Raw genomic sequence first — 22,343 nt, 5'->3', positions numbered from 1 at the left:
ACGGACGGACAGACGGACAGACAGACATGGCTCAATCGACTCGGCTATTGATGCTGGTCAAGAATATATATACTTTATGGGGTCGGAAACGATTCCTTCTGGACGTTACACACATCCACTTTCACCACAAATCTAATATACCCCAATACTCATTTTGAGTATCGGGTATAATAATTGTTTTTGTTTTTTTTTTTTAGCCTGAGCAAATACAGAGTCGAGAATGTTTCTTGCTGTTTTCCCCCTCTCTGCATTGTGTCCGTAAAATAATTATTTTTTTGTTTTCAGATACCCTGCAAGTGTGGCTGTTGTTTTTTGCAATATTTGATTAGAATTAATTTTGTAAATTACTTTTTTTATTAAGATTCATTTATTTAATTATATTTTTTTTTTGTATTTTTGTGTATGGAAATTATGTTTTTTTTTTATGTTTTGCTTCTTTCCGCTTTGGGTTGGATTGGGCATTCTCTTTTTGCTTTTGCGACTATCTTTGGGTAATTTTTTTAATCTGAAAAGTGCTGTGGAAATCATTAAATACCTTTTCTGTAGGTTTTACTTTATCGTAAGAGCCTTTATTTCCAGTTTCAAACTCTCTTTCGACTCTAACCGCATTGGAAACATCTTTATGCTGCGTTTTGGGAACTTTAACGCTATAGGAAACGATAATCGGCTGCTCTTTTGGAAGGATAACCGTTTCGGAAACGGTTTTGGGCGGCATTATAGAATTATTGTAAGTTTTTGGAAACTTTTTTTGATACTTTTTTTGGGAGAAAATATTTTTTCGGTCTTCAAAATGTTTCATTAAAGGCTTTGAGCATTTCGATTTATTACTAGGATTTTTTCTAAATTCCTTTTCTATTTTCCATGAATAAATTTCAAAAATTGTTCCTTAATTTACTAAAAGAAACCTTGATTTCCCCTATTTAAAATTACTAATATGTTTACGTATAGTTTTGATCATGGCCTCTGCCTGAGAATTGGATGATTCCCTGAGTATACCAATGACCTCTGATATGCCACCGCCAGGACGTCCCCGATGGGCTTTTGTGGCCATGGCATACAAGACACCCGCGCAGGCACCCCGCTTACCCTCCCAATTCTCCGGACTGGGATCGAGTCTAGGGAAAAGATGTATAGACCAGGGATTACATTTTGGAATTGGGTAAACCGAAAGTAAACTCACTTTTCGAGCATATCGAATGCCTTGGCGGCCACCCAGAACTCCTCGCATTTGTAGCATTCATTGGCAATCAGCTGCAGGAGCAGAAAGGCTTCGGCATTGGTGTCCCGCGTGATGAAAACATTCCACGCCAGCTCCGGATGGTTGCAATGGATGTGGCACTTGGCCAGGATCATGCAGTATGTGTGCTGATTCTTGATGTCCATGTCTGTGATTTGCATCAGCAGCTCCTCGGACTCCTTGTAGTAGCCTGTGGCACATTTGGCCTGTGCGAAATTATAGTTGAAAACGTCATCGTTCACAAAGTAGCTCCTTATGGAGTTCATGTACACCAGGACCTCCTCGAACTGTTGATAGAGAAAGAAGGCCGAGGCCATGCTCTGGCGCCCGGGTATCGTATCACATTCTGTGGCCGAACTGCCAACCAAATGAAGATTCTGCTGCGCGGTTTTTATGTGTTCCTTCTGCCAATAATAAAAATAGATGTATATAAAGCCAAGGACCAAAGATTCGATGCCCTACCGAACCCAATTGTTGCCCCAAAGCGGCATGAACCACACCCTTGAGTATGTACTCGTGTGGCGATGTGGGTTGCAGTTCTTTCATCAAGGCGTGGGCCTCCTGGACATCGCCCTGTTTCAGATAGTAAATGGCCAGATTCAGACGGGCCTCTGGCACGATATTAAGCAGTCCCGGCAGGACCCTCAGGGCTCCTTCGCCATTCCGAAACACCACCAGATTGTGACGCAAAAGATCCGCACCAAAGGTGCCATTATCGGCGATATTTTTGATCTCCTGCTCGGCCACACGGCCGTTGAACAAACGAAATCGATTGCAGGCCTTCAGATTAATGGCAATGGTGCTGTCCGAATGCTGGCCGAGATACACATCGAGGACCTCCTGGGACATATCGTAGTAGTCCAATTTGTAGAAACACAACGCCAGATACACATTGATGGCCATGTAGTCCTTGTTGTCCACCAGGACACGCTTGTACACGTCGATGGCCTCCTGATAGTGCGCCCGAAGGTAATGCATCGACGCGAGACTCAGCTGCTGCTCCACACTCGAGGAATTCTCCAGATCATCGTGCAGTTCCGCCCACTCCTCAACGCTGCCCAATTTGTGGACCAAATGGAAGAGCAGACGCTGCTTGAGAGGACTCTCCTCGGATGTGTTCGACACCAGTTGATGGGCCTCCTCGTAGAGACCCAGATAGAACATGCACACGGCCAGATTGAGCTCCACGTTGGCCTTCTCGCTTGTCTTTTGGATGGCCTTGTACTGCGTGAGGGCCTGCTGATAGTCACCCAAATGGAAATTGCAAAAGGCAATCCATTGATCCACTTGTCGTTGCTTCAAACCACTGGCTGCTGCACCTCCGGCCGCCTCATTTTCCTCATCATCATCCTCATCGTTGGTGTACTACAGGACAACGGAATAGATTATTTATTTATTTAGATTATAGTTTAATCTCCACCCCCGAGACTGTGTAATACCTCTAGAAATGCCCTGGCCCCCGTGTAGTCCCTTTTGATGATGAAATCCTCTAGGGTGGTCGGTGCTGGGGCCTTGCGTTGCTTGCCAGCTCCTCCAGGGGCTGCTCCGCCGCTGGTGCTGTTCGTGTGCCTAGAGCTGGCCGAGTCGGTTTTTCCACGTGAAAGTATCTGTGGCAGAACACGCATAAGTATCTGACAACAATTTTCAAGCTACATTTCTTACCATTTTCTGCAGCGTTTATCCTTTTCACAAGAGTTGTCTTCGTTTTTTCCTCTATTTTCTTTTACCAGATTTTTGCCTTCCTTTCTTACGGCTGTGCGGCTTCTGTGTTCTGTGTGTTTTGGATTTTCTGCTTTGGAGCAAAGCAAACGCTTTGGTTACGGTCGCTTGGCAACCTACATAGCGTCGATAAAGCAGTTGCTGCTCTGCCCCTATCCCTGTGCCTGTCCCTGTCCCTGTCACTGTCGTTGTCCTGCCATGCCCCAATGCGTCCAGCAAGCGGTGGCCTGTAACTGTAACTGTGGCACAACCAACTGTTGATCCCCCGACAGTGCGCAACCCTTAATTCTGGGGAGATATACATTTTTTTTTTTTTGGAAATGCTGCTTCGCTGTCCTGCTGATGTCAGCAAATGTGTTCAAGATATCCTCGCTCGCATACAGCCAGACAAAAAAGTCATGCCATTTTAATATTTACACTCAGAATTACAAATGTCTACCCAGAGATTTTATCTGATTGGATATTGAAAAACGTAAGTGTTTTGCACTCACCTTTTTTGCCATTAAAATGCTAATATTTTACTTAAGAAATATTTTCACATATAAAACATATGTAAAGCATACATTTTTGTATATATTAAAATAAAATATATTTCCTTCAAGTTTAATATTTCTTTATATTTATTTTAAAGTGTTTTATAATAGTTTATTTAATATTTGAACTATTTTACATATTATTTTTATTTATATGTATTATTATTTTTATTTTTTTGTATTATTATTATTTTTATATTTTGTATTTTATATATATACATATATTTTTTAATTTAATATACATACAGTTGCATTTCTCTTCTTTTGTGCTCTTCGACTTTTCTCAGCGTGTATCCTATTGAGTCTGGTGTGTTTGTTTTCCCCCTCAGTCGTTCGGCTGGCATTCCAGAATATCTCTTGAACGCTTCTGTAAGAAGTTCTCACAGTCCGAGGATGTACATACATTCCTTCATCCATGCAAACAACAAAAGGTGATGGCTAAGATGATGTGGATGCGAATGCGAGCGAGTACGATTGTGTGCCTTATGGCACGCATTGTTGACACAGTTTCAGATGTTCCTACTGCTCCTCCTGGATGCAGATTCTGGTTGCAGTTGCATTTCCATTTTGCCATTTGCTTTATTTATAAGACGCACACACAAACACACACACACACACACACACACGAATCATAAATATGCGCAGCCTCTGCCTCAAGAGATATGCCATGCGTCAATCCAAGTACTTCTCCTGCAATCCTCTGGGAATTTTCTCTATCTCTCTTATTTTTCTCCTTCATTGCTGACACTGCATAATGGAGACTCAACACAATCAGCACCACACTCGTATTCGCATTCGGATTCGCATTCGCCTTTGCATTCATATTCACATTCTCCCATTCGCAGCCAGAGCTGACGGACATGTCTGGAGGTATTTTTGCTATTTCCAGAGAAAAGTTTCGTATGCCCATCGAGTGGAAAAACAAGTGGGAAAAAAACATCAACAACAACAAATAGTTGGGGCAAATCTATGGAAATTGTAAACATTGGCTGCTAGATAAAGCCTTCTTATATTCATTGAAAGGATTCTTAAAAATAAACACCGATGTGAAACTCATTCATTAACGATTTTAATTACCGATTCGTAAGGAAATGTTTAACAAGTCGAAAGAGCGATTGTAATTTCTAAGAAAAAAACCACAATATTTTCTACTTTTTCAAGAAAATTTATCAAAAAAATACTAACTTTCATGAAAAAAATACTATAAAATTCTGAAGAACCACTATATTTTGAAGAAAATTGAAAAAATACTGCAATTTCTAAAAAATACTATAACTTCATCGAAAAATACTAACTTTCATGAATAAAAAACAAAAAAATTCTGAACAAACACTTTATTTTGAAGAAAATAAAAATAATACTGCAATTTATGAAAAAATTGTATGGCTTCTAATAGAAAATAGCTTTGAAAATGCTAAAATGTTCAAAAAATACTGACATATAAAAACATTTAGTATTTTCGTAAATTAAAAAATTATCAAAAATGTAAAATTATTAAAAAATACCGCATTTTCTAGGAAAATAGCTAACTTTATTAAATAAATATTTAATTGTCTATGAAAATACTAAAGTTTTAACAAAAATACTAAACAGGCACTATTTTCTGTTTCGATATTTTAGATATACAGTCCATAAAATGCGTACAAATCTTCATGCCACTGAAATACCATAAAAAATACATGTAAAAAAGTGTTTGAGGGCAAAATGTTTGCCAATTTACGTTTATATTAGATACGCGGACACGTAGATGCTACTCTCTAGGACTAAGGCAGAGAAACACCCATCTAACAGACAGATACATTTCTCCAAGACACACACACAGACACAACTATATAATACACAAACCTACTACTACCATAAAAAAAAAACACTTACTCCGATGTGTGTAAGAATCTCCGTTGACTTGCCTGGCACCGTTTTGCACCAAAATGTAAGCAAGAAATGGCTTAGAAAAACGTAATATACATGGAATAAATATATATATTTAATATATATCTATATATCCTATGTATAGGGCACACGATGAGGCGCAACATACCGACAGATACTAACTTTATTCAATATAGTTGGCAACATTCCCTCGCAGCCTCCCTCCTCCCTCCGTGCACACAGGTTCCTCCACGTCTTCTTCTGGTCTTCTGTTTTATTTATTTAAAGTTTTTTTCTTTTTTCTTTCCTCTTTTTATCTTGTGCTCTTTTTTACACCTCGATTGCTGCCATGACATGCACTTTGCATACATTTTGCTTTTACGATCTGACGGTGCGTTTAAATATTTAGTAGATACTAAACTAGTATCTGCTCCAGCTATATGCAGGTGGATGTATCGGAGGGATAGTGGAGCGGTGATGTGCGTTGTGTGGCTGTTGAAATATTTATTAAAATAAACCAAAAGGTATGCGAAAAACATCGAACACGTCAAAAGTAGATGAGAGAAACCAGAAATGTACAGTAATTGTTGTATCTGATACATCTGGAGAAAATACTGAGGAAAAGCCAAAAGAAAGTGACTGTTTTGCGCGATATTTGTATCTTTAGTTAGGGGTTGTTTTCTGGCCGGTAGTTTCTCTAGGAAGATGACCAAAATTTGCATTTGATGAATAGAAACAGTGCAAAAGTTTGTGAGAAAAGAAAACATGTTCTTTGACCCAAAAGAGAAGACGCCAAGATTACGAAAAAGAGTTTTAAAAGTATCCATACCTTAAGATAGAAGATACCGAGAAAATAATGGTCAAAATACAATATTTTCTGGATAAAAAATACTGAAATATCTGATAAAAATACTGAATGTTATAGAATTAATACTGAATTTCTTCTTAAAAAATTATAATCAAAAATACAACATTTTTAAAATTATATACAAAATATTAAATGTGAAAAATTGTTATTAAAAATATATAAAAAATTAAAATGTGTATTACAAAAAATTTGAAAGCTATGAACAGAAAATTAAAAAATTAATATAAAAAATAAAATTAAAAAAAAAATATATATATAAAAAAAAATAATTAAAAAATGAACAAAAAAAATTAATTTTAAAAATGAATATAAAAAATAATTTAAAAATTAATACAAAAAAAATAATTTAAGAAAATAATATACAAAAATTGATATAAAAAAAATTTTAAAAATTCTTAAAACATAATTAACCGTTGAAAATAATTAAATAGTGGAAAAAATATAAAATTAAATTAAAAATTATTTTTCATAAAAATACCTAAAATTCTTACTAAAAACAATAAAATAAAATAAAAGAAGTTGAATCCTAAAATATTGATCAAAGGAGGATATTTCATAAGAACCTTAAATATCATCATCAATATACATACATAGCTTTAAATTTTGGTTTAAATTTCCTAAAAACTTTAGTCAATCCCCACACACGGAAAATGCAAAATATTCTCTCTGGATTTTCACACACTAAACGAAAACCGATATTCGGCTATGGCTCTGGCCTGGCCAAAACGCGAAATTTATGTTTTAATTAAAATATGTAAATGCGACAAGTCGCGTAGAATCCCCTCCAAATCCGGTCAAGAGGAGAGGACTAGAGAGTGTCTAGTCCACAAATTGACAAGGGAAAAATCAGCCAAAAATACACGCATTTCACACATTTACCAATAATGCAATTGCTACAAAAATGAAGACCACGCTACAGTTTGTATCTGTGTGTGAGTGGTTTCTGCTTGCATCTGTGTGTGTGTCAGTGAGTGCGTGTGCACTAAACAAATTTGAAAATGGTTCTCTTCGGTCGAAAGCTACGGAACCACGAAACAATTTAGTTTATTTGCTTCTAATTGCAAACAACAGTTTGTCTGATTTGTATACTCTTTTTTTTCAGAGAGGGATTACAGCAACCCACGCGTGGGGCTCTGCTGCATGATATTTTGTCCTTGAATTGGGTAAGTAAATATATTTTTTATCAGCATAAACAACTGTATACATATAGATATTTTTTGAAGCATAATATGTTTCATTCTTGAAGATTGCGGTATGAAAATGTATTTTCAATGAAAATTTAAACAAACCTTGGTCTATATCTCACATCTATTATAGGGAAGGAAAAACACTAAAATAAATAAAAAGACTTCCTGAAAAATACTACAAATTTCTTTAAAAATACTTACATTTCTAAAAACAAACAATTTGTCTTGAAAAAAAGTTTCCGAATTTATATATTATACAAAAAAAAAAAGGAAAAAATACCAAACAATTTTTGAATTTCTGATAACTAAAATACTGTTATATCTAAAACAATATACAATACAATATACAACAATATACTAACATTTCTGAAATTTTACACTTAAAAAATTGAAAAAAGTACTGCAATTTCTGAAAAATACTACACAGACACTCTTTTACTTCTCAAACAAGAGAAATTTATAATCAAATAAAATATCTGTTATATCCGGAACAAAATACTGAAATGTTTTAAATTTTGCAGCCAATAATTTACTTCTAACAAACATTTCTAAAAAATTAACCCAAAATAAAGGAAAATACACTAAAAAATTCTGAAAAATACTAAAAAATAAAATACTGTTATATCTCGAACAAAATATCAACATTTTTAAAATTATACACTTAAAAATAAAAAAAAATACTACCATTTCTGAAAAATACTACATAACCACTCTTTTACTTCTAACAAAAGCGTATACCAAAATCGGTTCACAAAAACCTCAAAATTCTTTTCCTATTTTTGGGATCATATACGTACCCCCCGTGGCACTGTCATTGCTTTCTCTTTCCATCTATTTGCATTCCACTCCACTCCACCCCCCCAAACAGTATGCAGCTAACGAATTTATTTTGGAACAGCCTGTGGGGAATTTCGGTTTAGTGAAAGTGCTGGATGCTGCATTCCGAATGTTTATTCGCTCGAGGGTAAAAAAAAGCCTGAAAACACTTTAAAAATTGAACGCTAAACCATCAAAAATCTTAGTCAAATCCCTGCCCCCCGCGCAACCCTTTCGCAGCTCTTGGCCGAAAACCCAATTTGAAGTTGGAAAAGTACAGGTTCAGTGGCCCATTATTATGCATGCTTCAGTGGCATTCAGCATTTGTGCTAAGCCCTTGTGGACCATCATCATCATCATCATCATCATCATGACCAATAAATTCGCCCAAGATGTCCACTCTTTTTATTTATTTTCGCATTTCAAGTGTTTAGTTTACGCTTGAGAAAATCGCCATTTTCTCAACTTCATTTTGTAGAAATATTTATATATATTCGGGTATGCAACTGCAGGGAGCGGCACATGTTCTCCGCTCCTACAGGATAAAGCCAAAGTCCGAGAGAACCTTCTCGACAGGAAAAGGCTCCGGCTCCGGCTCTGGCTCTGGCGCTGGCGCTGGCACTGGCACTGGCACTGCCGCTGAGTGGGGTAAAAAATGGGAAAAAGGGAAATCTTGGGTGTAAAAAACCCAGCATTTGAGCAGAAGAGAGAAGGACTCTGTCATTGCCATTTCAATTTCCGTTTGAATTTTGCACTTCATTTCGCAAGTTCGCAATTTTCTCTTCAGAAAAAATACACACAAAAAAGAGTAAGAAAAAAAATGTAGAAGCGATACACATAAAATGTGACGACTGGCAGATACCCAGTGGTGGGCATATTTTTGAATAAAATATAATTTTAATTTTTGGGATAAAGATACTAATGGAAAAAATTGTACTGTAGTTTTTGGTATTATCCTTAACTTTTCTGGAAGAAACGAGTGACAATTCTGGATAAATATCTGGAACAAAATACTGAACATTTTGAAATTTTTGATAATTTCTGGATAAATAATATAATTTCTGCGAAAAATAAATTTTGTTTAAATACTATATTTTTTTAAATACTTTTTTAAATACTATAACTTATCAAAAAAATACTGACTGTACCATGAAAAAATACTGCATCTTTTAGAGAGACAATTCAAAAAAATTCGTATTTTTCTTTAAAAAGACTATACTCAGAAAAAATACTGCTAAATACTATAATTTAAAAATACTAAAATTTAAAAAAAAATCATAATTTTGTAGGGAAAATAATACAGCCGCACTACTCTTTTTCATTCTGCTAATAATAATTTAATTATACCAGGTAAATAGCTATTATCATTGGTTTTATGAATAACAGAGGTTTTTACAAAGATATAATAACTATAATAATATTGCTAGATATATAGATAATACCTATAAATATAATCGATTCAAATCGTGGAACTTTTTCACAACTTTCGAAGGCATAGCCGAAGGAAATCGCCAATGTCCGTCCTCAATAGCATTCCCATTCTCTACGAATACGAGGTACATAAAAGCAGAGGGAAAAACAGAAGGCAATGCAAATACGAAAGTGTATAAACAAAACAAAACAAAACAAAACAGGCGTACGAGTAGGAGATGGAGGAGAGGGCAACACTCGAAATGGAAGAGACGATGACAATAAATTGTCACAAAAAAAAAAAAAAATGAAGAAGAAGGAACCCAAGGAACCCAGCCAGCGCTCTCCTCTCTCTCTTTCTCGCTCACTATGATAATGATGGAAAATCATGGGGCCCAAGCCGGAGACAATTGCACGTAACAGTGACTCCTGTCGCTCGGGCCTGTCGTCCCTTTCTTCGTCCTGGCCTGGCCTGGCCTGGCCTAGCCTGCTGTTTATTTGTTTGACAAATAACGAGGAAAGCCCCATAATGAAGGAGGTGCAAATGATGTTGGCATTGTTTATTCGACTGCGAAATGTAATAGGCGCCTTCCAACGAGAGTCCCAGCGAATCCCAGGGCGGGGTCTTGACTCCAGATCTTCTCTGCTCGGCTCTGCTTTTTTTATGGCTGATTTGACAGGAAACGGAAACGCGAAATTGCAAAAGCGCAATAAAGTGTAACATAAACAAAGGCGCACGAATGCTGAATGAATCTGCCATTCAGATAGAGATAGATATACGGGCGGGAAGGGAGTGCGGGCCATGGGTAGCGCAATTTGAATGTTTCAACTTGAAAGTAAATTTGTTTGCCCCTCTTTTCTGGTTTGTTGTGGTTGTTGTTGTTGTTGTTGCCAGCACTTTTGCCATAATGCTTTATTCTTTTGTGGTTTTTGTTTTTGTACTCGAAACAGATTGTTGTTTCCATCTTTTATCTACATTTTTATATTCAATTTGTTTTGTGTTGTTGCGGCTCCGATTGTACAGATTTTTATGCATTGAAATGTCACTAAAAATTGAGAGGGAAATATGATTGGAATATGTCATGGGGATGTCCACAAAAATCAACATTCTAAAATGTTTAAAAAACTAAAGCAATGGGTATGCTCTTGTTTTTTTTTTTAGGGGAGCTATAAGCTTTGTGGTATTTTTTTTTCTTCCAGAAAGTTTAGTAGTATTTTTCTATATTTTTTTTTTTATTTTATTTTTTATAATACATATTGTTGCTATTACGATATTTTTTCCATCGATTTGTAGTATTTTTGGGGCAATATGCTGCGAACTGCTGTCGCCATAGACGATTAACCATCTCGTCCAGAAGTCTTCGTAAATTAATGGCCGCTTTAGCAGCCATAGATGGTCCTATGTAATTCACCAACACCCCAATATTTCCTTCCAATACTTCCTCTTACAGGTCGTCGCGGACCTGAAAACCTGTTTGTTGAGAATAAACCCCAACGGAGATGCAGACACCCATTGTACCTAAAAAATACAGAAATGTATTAAAAAAACGTAAACGGTATTATGTTAGAAAATGATATACAAATTTTTAGGGGGCATGAAGTGTTGGAAGGCGCGATGTAGATCATCTGACAGGACAGCTGGCCGCAGAGGTGAAATCGAAAAAGCTGGGATCAGGGGTGTTATTATTTGACAACCTAGAGGGCGTCATGCAAGAGTGCTTTGCGGCTTCAAACTTTTCGTGTGCACGATCAAGCCCGATCAGTCGTGTTCTTAAGCAGTGAACAATTTACAAAAGTCAAAAGCCCACGAGCTGGGCCCTTGTTCAGTGCCATTGATGTTCGAAGCACGGAAGCAAACCGTGAGGTACCGCCGGAGTCTGGATTAATCTTTAGACATCCGAGAATACTGTCGCCATTGGGGTAAGATTGTTGCTGAAACATATTCTCCGGAGGGTTAGCTAGCAAAAGACTTTCTGCGGTCTTTTTCGAGGAGACGCCGCTTTAATCGCCGCAGCCGCAGTGACATTCCTCTCGTGCGATGCCTTTGCTTCCGTATGTATCTTCCGGAATCAGCCAATGCCAATTAACGCTTATCGGCGGAGGCACATTCGCATCCAAAGCACGCGGAGGGGGACGCCAAAATTTCTTCATTTCAGAGCAGAGAATGTCCCCCCCACTAGCCCCTTCAGGACCCTCTTCAGTCGATGCTTTTTGGCAGAGAAGGCAAATAAAAGGCACAAAAGTGCCAAAGCCGCAATGTGTCTGGGGGTTCTTGCTCTCTCTCTCTCTCTATCTCTCTCGGTTTCTGTAGGGCCACGCCCATACAATCAGGCGCCCATTTATGCACTAATTAAAATTTTATCGTTAAATCTTGTTTGCATGCATGGTACAGAAGGCAGGAGAGCGCAAGAATCGAGAGGAGCAACGAGAGAGTACTGCGTGGAGAGGGAGTCCTGCACAAGAGGAGTCCTGGCGGAAGAGCAGGCCCCCCCCCCTCCCCAACGTTCCTCGAAAATGTATATTTTTCGTTTGGAAAATGTTTGGCAACAGTTATTTGCACTTGGACCCCCCTGCCCCATGCCCACCGACCCTCCTGCGCATTTTCATTGCATTTTCATATTTTATCGCTCGATAAGTGCCCCCACGGTTACGTTCCACAGGGAACGGCTGATTTCCGGTTGACCTTTGAACGGCATTTAAATCGTGAAATCAGAATATCATTTCACAAAAATCCCTGTCATTGCCATTTTGTCAAACATTTTCCACAAATTACATAGCCCCCCCCGCACCACCACTCCCCAACCAAATTCAATTTTCCAAATTTGTTGAAACCAAAATCCCAAAAAGTCGGAACACAACTTTTTTCGGCCCCATCTCCGCTGCCTCAACTTTTTTAATTTAATCTATACACTGCGTATGCGTAATTTTTGTGGCTTTAAGCGGCAGCTGTCTGTCGCCTGCTGGTACAAAAAAATTTTTTTTTTACATACACCAAAAACTAAGAAGCAAAAAATTTAATTAAAACGTTGCATAAATGAAATAGAAATTCAAAAATTTGAAATTGCATGCAAAATGTATAATTGAATGGACAGCGACAGGCGACAGAACTAGTCGACTGATGTTTTTAGTTAATTTTGTATTGTGGGAAAGGCAGGTTTCCCTGTGGATGTGTGGGGTATGTGTCCAGCGATATATCCTTACAGTGACTCAGTTGTAGAATATATAGAGGAGATGATCCAGCCCTAAAGAGCTGAGAGTGTGTGCTCGTAGAAAGAACATAAATCTGTGGAAAATATATAAGAAATGCCTACCAAATGGTGCCCTTAACTGCTGGATATTCTATCAAAATTTAATCCATATTTTATTGGGTATTTTTAAGGCATAGCCAGAACATTTTATCTATCATAATATATAGTTTGTTAACTGATAAAACCCAGATGCATTTGGCATACAAATGTTTAGAGATTCTTCGTTTTTAAATTATTTTTTTATATCAATCTTTAGGGTTTCTTTTCAGCGATGTATTCTTTGAGGTTTTATAATTTTTAGAACGACTTTTGGGCATCCCTGTCTGCTCTGGCATCCTGTATTTTCTGGCATCCCATTCCATACACTCGCCGTATTAACTGTTCATTTTCTAGTCAGTAAACAAATCAACCGCAAAAGCAAATTACTAATTTTATTTTCATTGCACTTTCAGTATTTGTTTTTGTTGGTTTGGCAAATAAATTTACAGCCCCATGTAAATCTAAATATATTCTGTGGTGGTTTGTTGGTTTTTTGTTTTTATTTTTGCTTTATAAATCTCCTTTATGGCTGGTCGCAAATGTCCCCGAGTACCAGAGATGACTTTTTCAAGTTTATCTGCTTAAGAGGCTAAGCAGTCGCCGCGCCCACACTGAAGGGAGCCACTTTCTCCCAAAGAAAAGAATAAAGAAAAAGGGATTTGGTGTTTATTTTACCCTGTAAACAGTTTATTTTCGTATGCCACTAAGAACAAATGATTAAATTGTCATTTAAAAGTAGGAAAACCATCTAAAGATTATTTTTAATATATATTATTATTTATTTTTAATATGTTCATATGTAATTATATATTTTATTTAGATTTATAATATTTCTCTTAATTTGTTTGTTTTGATTTATTATATTTCTATCTATTTATTTATTTAGATTTATAATGTTTCCATCTATTATATTTTTTGTATTTATTATATTTGTATTTATTATGATTTCTATTTATTATATTTCTTTTTAGTATATTACTATTTATTATATTTATATTTATTGTATTTCTATTTATTATATTTCTTTCTATTATATTTATATTTATATTTATAGAGAGAATCCTATTCGCAAAAATATATTATTTCTTATAGGAATTTATTTTCCTTATTCCGTCTATAATACGAGCATGTACCTAACCGATTGAAATTATTATTTGTGGTTCGATAGATAATAGAATTATATTGGATCTTACCAAATCTTAGGAAAATTACTCTACATTTGTTGATACCAGAACAATTACCCATTTTCCAAGCTTGCAGGAAATTGTGGCTTGGATTTATAACAAACAAAATCTTTTCAGGTTTCCCAGAACTTCATATATTTAATTTTAAAGCTCTATCTTTGATAATATCCAAGATCCGTCAATCCTTAACAAGAAAATGGGTAGCAAAAACGTTTCCTTTACGCCTGTTACGCCCCACGTTCCAGGGGTATCATGGAAAAATAAAGACAAACTTATTTATTACCTTTGTTTTGAGACTTTATATGACACAACGCCACCAGCCACCCCTCGCTTTCGCCTCTGTGGATGGCACTTGAGAGAAAATGACATTAGCATTGTCTTTACACCCCTCCCCTCCCTAGTTATAGGGATATCCTCATATCTCGCTATATATATATGTATATTTTGTATAGTTGTTGCTTCTGTGGGTTCGTCTGTTGCTTCTTTGTGGCCTCGTCTGGAAAGTCTGTGCAACTTTCTTATCGCTTGGAAACTGCTTTTTTCGCCTGATTTGTTGAGGGTGCGGAGCGGAGGGTGTGTGTGTGTGTGTGTGTTAGCCAGTGTGTCGTTTAAGCCTTGGTAATTCTGGCTTTACTTGATTTCCTTTAATTTATTTTTTTTTTTGGGACAAGCGACGGCTTTTGCGAGTTAATTTCCCCACAACTTTTGATTGCTCAATTTTTTGGGAATCAATTGATTTTACATATTTATAATGGTTTTTCGAGAATAAAGGGAATATTTAGTGATTCTTTGGGGTATTTTTTGAGTGGTTTCTATAAATCTATGAATCTTTTTGGTGTTTATGAAGATTCGCAACAAAATTCATGGTTTTTGGCGCCTCTGTTTGATTCGACTTTAATGAGAATTTGTGGGTTTTTTCCTGAGGGTGGTGGCGCTTTTTTTAGACTTTTCCTGAAGAATGGAGGCTGTAATATTTTTGAAATATTTAAATAGGTGAAATATAATTGTACTTTCACTTTATTTTATTTCTATTCATTTTTTAAAAGTCCAGAAGCTGAGAAATAGTTTTCCAAGCAAGAATTTTGAGGTTTTGGAAAAACTTTTGGTTTATTTTTGTGATTTTTACTACGATTTTAATCTTTTGAAAGGTAATATTTGCTACTAAATGATAGTTTCCAGTACTCCAATACCTTAAAGATTTTTTTATTGATGAATCTAGTGGATCCATTGCCAGATCCCTCTAGAAATTTCAAATCCTTTACCAAAAGTGCTTCCCCACCCAGTCTTATTTTGTGCTCTAAATTCCCATGATTTTCTTTGTCATTCTCCTAAAAATTCTTAGTGAAAATTGAACAAATTTCCCTGTAAGAAAATGTGTGAAATACCCAAGAACTTTGTGACCTACGATATGGTGCACAATCTACGCTATGACAAGAGCAAAATAAAGAAGGTAAGCCGCTCAATAAACCAGGGATAAAATCTCAAAAAAATCCCCAAATAGCGCCACGACATGAAACCCACAAAGTATTGGCCTGGTGCCCGTTTCATGATCGTCGGCCAGGATGGGGATCTGAATACGGCCGCCTATAGCGTGGCCGGATTCATGCAAGAGCCGTTCCAGCTCTTTCCACTGGCCACTGTGGCCGTGCATCAGTCGATAAGGGACAAGTTCATTGCGATGGTCAGGAGTCGCTTCCGCCAGCTGAAGCCTCATGTGGCCAATCATCCGAACTACGAGCGATCCCTGAATCTATTGAAGGACGAGTGCCAGCCTCCGGTGGACTATGTACTAGCCGACGAGAAGGATGCCCCCGCGTGTGCCAGTCCCATTCTGGTGACGGGTGGCGTCACCCATCTGTATTTTCCCAGCGGAGCCACGGGCGTCACAACGTTGCACACATTCGAGACGATACAGGAGGCGGCCGAAATATTTGGCCGAGAGCAGCCGCACTTTGATGCCGTCTACTACTTCGACGAGGGTATCGCCAGTGTCTACACACTGGCAAAGCTGATCAAGTGCGTACAGATCTATGTGAACTGCCTGGACGCCTGTCTGCTGGCCATAATGCCCTACTATATCTCCAAGGTGCAGACGGTGCTGTACAAGAACGGCTTCCACTACGAGGTCCTCAATATCGGTGACAGCTGGAAGATGATTGTGTTTCCCTACAATTCGAGTATCATCAGGCCATGCTGCTGCCCATTGGGCTACTGTCGCTGCAATGCCAAGCACACGGTGTGCTGTCAGGATCATTTGAATACACACTACTGAGTCCTGCAGCACATGTGAGCCATAATTTTCGCGGTAGTTGGCTTTTGGATTGCCACAGCTCAGTTTTTGCCTCTTCCGGGCGCCCTTTCCTCAATATTTTTGGCCCACAGACTGTCGCCCCGACGGTTGGCTTTTAATAAAACTTGCACTGAGCGTAGTCGTTGCCAAAAAAAGTATAAGAAAACTGTTGGGAAAACTCCTAAGATGAGGCAACGGATGGAAGAGCTCCCCAAAACGGCGACAACTCTGACAGCCATTAGTTGCGGCTGCTTCTGGATGATTGCGGCATAGGACTTGCCTTCTTTTCGGTTTATAGCCAAGTTTTCTATGCCAACTTTGTTAATGAGTTTGCCAGGCAAACGGAGAGGGGGCCCAGAGCCAGAGAGGCCTCTATTCAGCACTTACTTACCTTCACAGAGATGCTCGTATTTTGTTGCAATCACTGTGGCATCTGTCCTGTCTGGCTGTCTGTCTGGTTGTCTGCTTGTCTGTCATTCGTGGTTGCAGTGGCAGAAATCCCTTTGCCCTTGCCCCTGAAAGAGTGACAGAATGACAGACTGACTGACTGACTGACTGCCGTGGCGGTTGACTGACTGTTTATTTGTCAGACTTGTCTGCAATTCTGATCCCCAGACTGACATATTTTGGCCGCACTTGCAACTATTTTCGTTACGCGCCAAGTAGTTTTGTTGGGCAATGAAAAATTGTGGCTGCCAAAAAGGATGTTCCACTGAATTTATGGAATATGTTTGGGGGTCATAAATGCAGAATCTTGTGAAGCGGAAATCAAATTAAAAAATATATTAAAGAAATTGGAAAGCAGCAGGTACCATAGGATCTGTTTATGGAAATACATCTATACAAAAAATGTTAAAAAATCGAAGATATCGAAGGTATCTGATCTACAAGGATGATGGACTTTCAATATAACAAAATTTTTGGTATGGAAATATTATTTAGCTTTTGAGTGTTATAGGTTTTCCATTCCAACAGATGGTGGAAAATAAAATAATCATAAAAAAGATATAATAATAAAAAATAATTCATAATAAAAAATAACATAATAACCAAAATATAAAATAATAAAAAGGAAGAATAAATAAATGAATAAAAAAAACAAATAATACAAAAATAAATAATAAAGAAATAATTAATATTAAACAATAAATAAAAATAAATAATAATACAAAATTAAATAATAATAACGAAAAGAAAATAAAAACAATAATATCAGAAAATTCATTGTAAAAAAATAAACGATTAATGATAAGAAAGTAGTAAAATGAAAAAATTATTTAATAAAATATTATAAAAATATAAATATAATATATAATATATAAATATAATATATAATATATAAATATAATATATAAATATAATATATAAATATAAAAAATATTTAAAAAAAACGAGGGGGAACGTTGTGGGTTGCTGCGGACACCGCAACTCTACATTTATACCCGATACTAAGTCAGTATGGCTCTCCTCCGGCAGACGCCGCTAATATTGAACGACACGACAAAGAGTGCGTGCGAGAGAGACAGAAAATCAGTCTGAGCGTGGCGAAATTTGGAACAGGAGTGCGAATACTAGATTTAACTCTAGCGTTAATAGTCTCTGAGATTTGTGGATGCCCCAGATTTTCGTCCTTTGCGGGGGCGGAAGGGGGTGTGGCGAAATTTTGACACAAAACGGTCAAGGTCCGATATCACAGGAGTGTGGATACCAAATTTGGTTGCTCTAGCTCTTATGGGTTCTGAGATCCTTGAACTCATATTTTGCAATTGGCAAAACCGACCATGAAACCTGTGTGTCAGAGAGAGACAGAGCGAGAAAGAATCAAATTGTTTTCTTGATTCTGGCTATAATAGTTATACGATCTGGTTCAGATTTTGCACAGAAGATATAGTCATCCTCTAGGAGTCTGCGTTTTTGGTTTTCTCGTATCGTCGAAATTGTGGATGCCACAGATTTTCGCTCTTTGTGGGGGCTATTTCTTGAAATATTCTTGTAGCAATGACATATCACAGAAGTCTGGATCCGAAGCATCGTTGCTCTAGCTCTTATAGTCTTTGAGCACTAGGCGCTGAAGGGGACGGACAGACGGACGGACGGACAGACAGACATGGCTCAATCGACTCGGCTATTGATGCTGATCAAGAATATATATACATTATGGGGTCGGAAACGATTCCTTCTGGACGTTACACACATCCACTTTTACCACAAATCTAATATACCCCAATACTCATTTTGAGTATCGGGTATAATAAAATAAATAAAATTACAAAATGAATAGGTAATCATTAATGAAAGAAATAAACTAAATTACAGAAAAATTCCAGAATTACGGAATTATGGAAATTAGTTTGAAATATCTAATGTGAAAAAAAAATAATTCTGAATTTTTGTAGTTTTAAGTATACATTTTTTCGCCAATTAAAACTATTATTTCCAACGATTCTTCTTCGAAGTCTGGCTATTAAAAAGTCTGCCATTGACCCTGCCGCTGTTTTTTGGCTTCAAAAAATAAACTTAAATAAAAAATAAAGAACTTAGTGCTGCAGACTTGAGTTATTTGTTTACCCTTCCATCCAGCTGTCTGTCTGGGGCGTCAGCGCAACATAAATTCTGATTTATGATCCCTGACACGCCCACTTGTTGACCGCCTGCGGTGCGGTGCCATCCTGTCATCGACAGCAGCAGCAGCAGCAGCAGGACTCCCTCTAGCAAACTATTGAATTCAAGTGCCAACAAAAATAATGTTAAAATGGAACCAACTTGAGGTTTTATCTGCTACTCGTACTCGTACTCGTGTGTGTGGCAACATTGTGTGGCATGGCAGCCTCAAAACATAGAATTTTCGTGTTCGTTTATGTTTATCAAAAAATTGTACGAACAATCAAGCGGGAAACCAGGCTGTCCAGCGATGTAGTGTTCTCCAAACGAAATGTCTCTCCAAAAGTGACCGCAACAATTTGAAAAACATTACCCATACGACATGTATGACAGCCAGGAGGGGTCAAAACCAGGACACACGAGGTGTGCAAAAACCAACTCAACCATAGAGACAGTGCCATAGCCAGAGCGCCAGTGTATTTTCAACACCTGCTGCTGGTCAAACAAATCGTGTTCATTTCGGTACAAACACTAATTTCGACAAGGTGCAAACAAGCTGACTAGAGGGAGAGAGAGTGCGGCAAAGAGAGAGAGAGAGAGAGAGCAGAGCTTTGGGGACACACAGGACATGCACACGAAACACAAACACAAACAGACAATGCCAGGAGGAACTACAGTCACACACATACAGATGCACCCAGAGAAAAAGGACCTGAGATTTGATTAAAAAACTGTTACTAAAAAAAAAGATGTAAAATATAAAAAATTAATAAACAAACAAATAAAACAAAAAAAAAAACGGTGTAAAACATAGACAAAAATATATACAATAAAAACAAATGTACAAAAAAAATAAATGTCTTAAGACATTAAAACAATTTATTATCATAAAATACTCGGTAAAATAATAATAAATCGTAAAAATGAAATACAAACAATTAAATAATCTCTTCATAGATTGTAAAAAAAGTTCCGTTTTATTATATTTCTTATTATATTATTTTTAATTTTTTATATTATTTTGTATTATATAATTTGTATTGTATATTTTTTATTGTATTGTTTTTTATTATATTATTTTTTTTTTGTATAATTTTTATTGCATTCTTTTTTATTATATTATTTTGTATTGTTTTATTTTTTTTCTTTTCTTATAACATTTTTTTCATATACCTAGTTTGTTATAATATTTATTTTGTATTATAGTATATTATTTTGTATTATTTTATATTTATTTTATTTAATTTAAAACACAAATGTTTCATTTACTGCGCTTTTCTCTGAGTGTATGGGACAGGCACTGCTAACCGAGACAGCGGCACATGCATGTCACGTGCAGTGACTGTACAGGATTTCGGTGTCCTTTTGGGCCGGAGGTGGAGCGAAGGAGCACGGAGCTGTAGTCGCAGTGGCGGAGTAGCAGCAGCTCTCGAAGCTGCTCGGGGCCTGGCCGACGACAGATAAAATGCTTTTTTCCCTGTGTGAAAAATGTAAAATTGCATTTGTAGCCGCATTTCATTAGGGAGGAAGAAAGTCAACCGTCAGGTGGTAGACAACGCACGTTTCCACATAGCCACAGACAGAGACAGGAGAACGGGAGTTCCCGCGTTGAAAAGTTTGGGAAAACTATGAAGGGGGAGAGGGTGGGGAGGTGCTGGGAACAAAGTGGCAACAAAGTTAGCATCCGCGCGCCGTCGAAACGAGCGTCACGGTCAATGGTGGAAACAACAACAACGACGGAGACAAAACGGAAAGCAAACTACATTCCCTGCAAAAGGGTGTTGGGAATCGAGGAACCCCTGTTCTGTCCTGTCCCGTTCCTGTCCTGGCATTGCATTTGTGCCAGGACATAAACATGGCTTCTCTCTCTGTCTGTGTCCTGTCTGTGTCCTGCCTGCTGTATCTGCATTTGCCGCCTGTATGCGCCCCTCTGCACCTCTCGTTGTCTCCTTGTTTAGGCCTTTAAATGTCCTGACAGTCCTGCCGAATGCTGATGCGGAAACCCAAGTTCTGGGCTATCGATATGGCAACACATTTCAGGGTTATAAATACGTAATGGAATGCCATTCGACATGGAAATCTACTACATATGACATGAAAGGGCTATGTTTGTATTGGTCAAGGCTTTAGATATTATTCCTTTACAAATAAATTCAATTTTACAACGTAAAACCAAGAAAAACCGCGAAACTCACGACAAACACCCTAAGATATTGAAAATTTGTCTATAAAAAAAGGTTCATACTAAATTAAGTTTTTTGAGTAACAAAAATACATTTCTCCTCTTACGACCCTTCCATTTAATATGGTGTATAATATTTAATATTTTCATAAGCTTAATCATAAAACAAAGAATTAATTTTTAACTTTTTTTTTCTTAAGTCAAATATAAATACAACTTTCATTTTGTACGTAAAAAATTATTTTTTATTCTAAAAAAAATTAGAAATATTTAAGGTCGGCTAAATATTTTTCAATTAAAAAGCATTAATATTATTGTCATTTATAATTTTAAAAATCGTTCAATGAAAAATATTATTTTTTGAACCAAGTTATTATTTATATATTTTCATTTAAATATAAAATGTAAATACATTTTTTATAGTTGTACTTATAAGTATTCAAATTTTGTTAGTTTAATAAATTATTTATTAATATAATATTGTTATCAATATTATTGTTTTTATTTATATTATTATTATTACTTATATTTTTATTGTTATTTATATTATTATTGTTATTTACATTATTATTGTTATATATATTATTATTGTTATTTATATTATTATTTTTATTGTTATTATTATTTCTATTGTTATTATTATTTCTATTGCTATTATTGTTTTTATTATTATTATAATTATATTCTATTAATAATATAATGTTTATAATTTAAAAGTTTAAACTATCAATAATACTAATTTATTGATATAAAAAATACTACTAACAACGACTTCAAAGATAAAAAAAAAAACACAAAACATTAAATCAAATAGTTAAATAATTATTAACCACAATTCCACTATATATAGTATTTATTATTTTTATTTATCTATATAAGATTGTGGGAAACTTGTTACCAAATCCTGAAATAAAGCCGCCAGAAATTCCTCCATTTAATTTTTTCTGAAAAAGCAAGCAGTAGAAAAATGTTTCAAAAAAGTAGTTAAATGCCCCAACAATGCTTGCCACCAAAAAAGTACATAGCTGGCGAGTATAAAACCCACAATATTTGTCTTTAACCATCCGCTTCCTGGCACACTAATAGGGGCATGTTTACCATTCGGTTTAGTGGGATTATCGAATCGAAAGTCGGAATAAATGGAATATCTGAGGTTTTGT

At 36.4% G+C, this 22,343-nt stretch overlaps 2 protein-coding genes across 5 annotated transcripts; one reads left to right on the top strand and one right to left on the bottom strand.

The window, feature by feature from the left end:
• Positions 1-755: 755 nt before the first annotated feature.
• On the bottom strand, positions 756-5,510 carry Ttc26 (tetratricopeptide repeat domain 26). 3 transcript variants are annotated; one of them, XM_033385998.1, is made up of 6 exons: positions 5,365-5,510; positions 2,900-3,026; positions 2,677-2,844; positions 1,700-2,602; positions 1,181-1,641; positions 756-1,115 (listed from the first exon to the last, which is right to left on the bottom strand). In XM_033385998.1, exons 2-6 carry the CDS (start codon positions 2,900-2,902, stop codon positions 917-919), a joined length of 1,734 nt encoding a protein of 577 aa, XP_033241889.1. In that variant the 5' UTR covers positions 2,903-3,026; positions 5,365-5,510; the 3' UTR covers positions 756-916. The 3 variants fall into 3 exon arrangements, with proteins under 3 accessions (XP_033241889.1, XP_001360082.3, XP_033241890.1); XM_001360045.4 differs by lacking the exon at positions 5,365-5,510 and adding an exon at positions 4,567-4,668 and having other exon boundaries at positions 2,900-3,029; XM_033385999.1 differs by lacking the exon at positions 5,365-5,510 and adding an exon at positions 4,567-4,668.
• Positions 5,511-15,398: 9,888 nt separating this feature from the next.
• LOC4803318 (uncharacterized) lies at positions 15,399-16,555 on the top strand. 2 transcript variants are annotated; one of them, XM_015182961.2, is made up of 3 exons: positions 15,399-15,560; positions 15,612-16,126; positions 16,197-16,555. In XM_015182961.2, the coding sequence occupies exons 1-3, from the start codon at positions 15,483-15,485 to the stop codon at positions 16,264-16,266; spliced, it is 663 nt and encodes a 220-aa protein (XP_015038447.1). In that variant the 5' UTR covers positions 15,399-15,482; the 3' UTR covers positions 16,267-16,555. The 2 variants fall into 2 exon arrangements, with proteins under 2 accessions (XP_015038447.1, XP_001360081.2); XM_001360044.4 differs by having other exon boundaries at positions 15,612-16,555.
• Positions 16,556-22,343: the final 5,788 nt, after the last annotated feature.

The sequence above is a fragment of the Drosophila pseudoobscura genome, chromosome 2 (assembly GCF_009870125.1).
Source record: "Drosophila pseudoobscura strain MV-25-SWS-2005 chromosome 2, UCI_Dpse_MV25, whole genome shotgun sequence".
Taxonomy (NCBI): domain Eukaryota; kingdom Metazoa; phylum Arthropoda; class Insecta; order Diptera; family Drosophilidae; genus Drosophila; species Drosophila pseudoobscura.
This window is presented reverse-complemented; position numbering and strand designations above follow the sequence as displayed.

Bases quoted from the DNA above. Each gene is read 5' to 3' on its own strand.
- Ttc26 (XM_033385998.1), bottom strand. The intron at 1,642-1,699 runs GTAGGGCATCGA...TATTATTGGCAG, and splicing joins TGGGGCAACAATTGGGTTCG to AAGGAACACATAAAAACCGC. The intron at 1,116-1,180 runs GTGAGTTTACTT...TCTTTTCCCTAG, and splicing joins GCATTCGATATGCTCGAAAA to ACTCGATCCCAGTCCGGAGA.
- LOC4803318 (XM_001360044.4), top strand. From the start codon at position 15,483: ATGTGTGAAATACCCAAGAACTTTGTGACCTACGATATGGTGCACAAT. The intron at 15,561-15,611 runs GTAAGCCGCTCA...ATCCCCAAATAG, and splicing joins ACAAGAGCAAAATAAAGAAG to CGCCACGACATGAAACCCAC.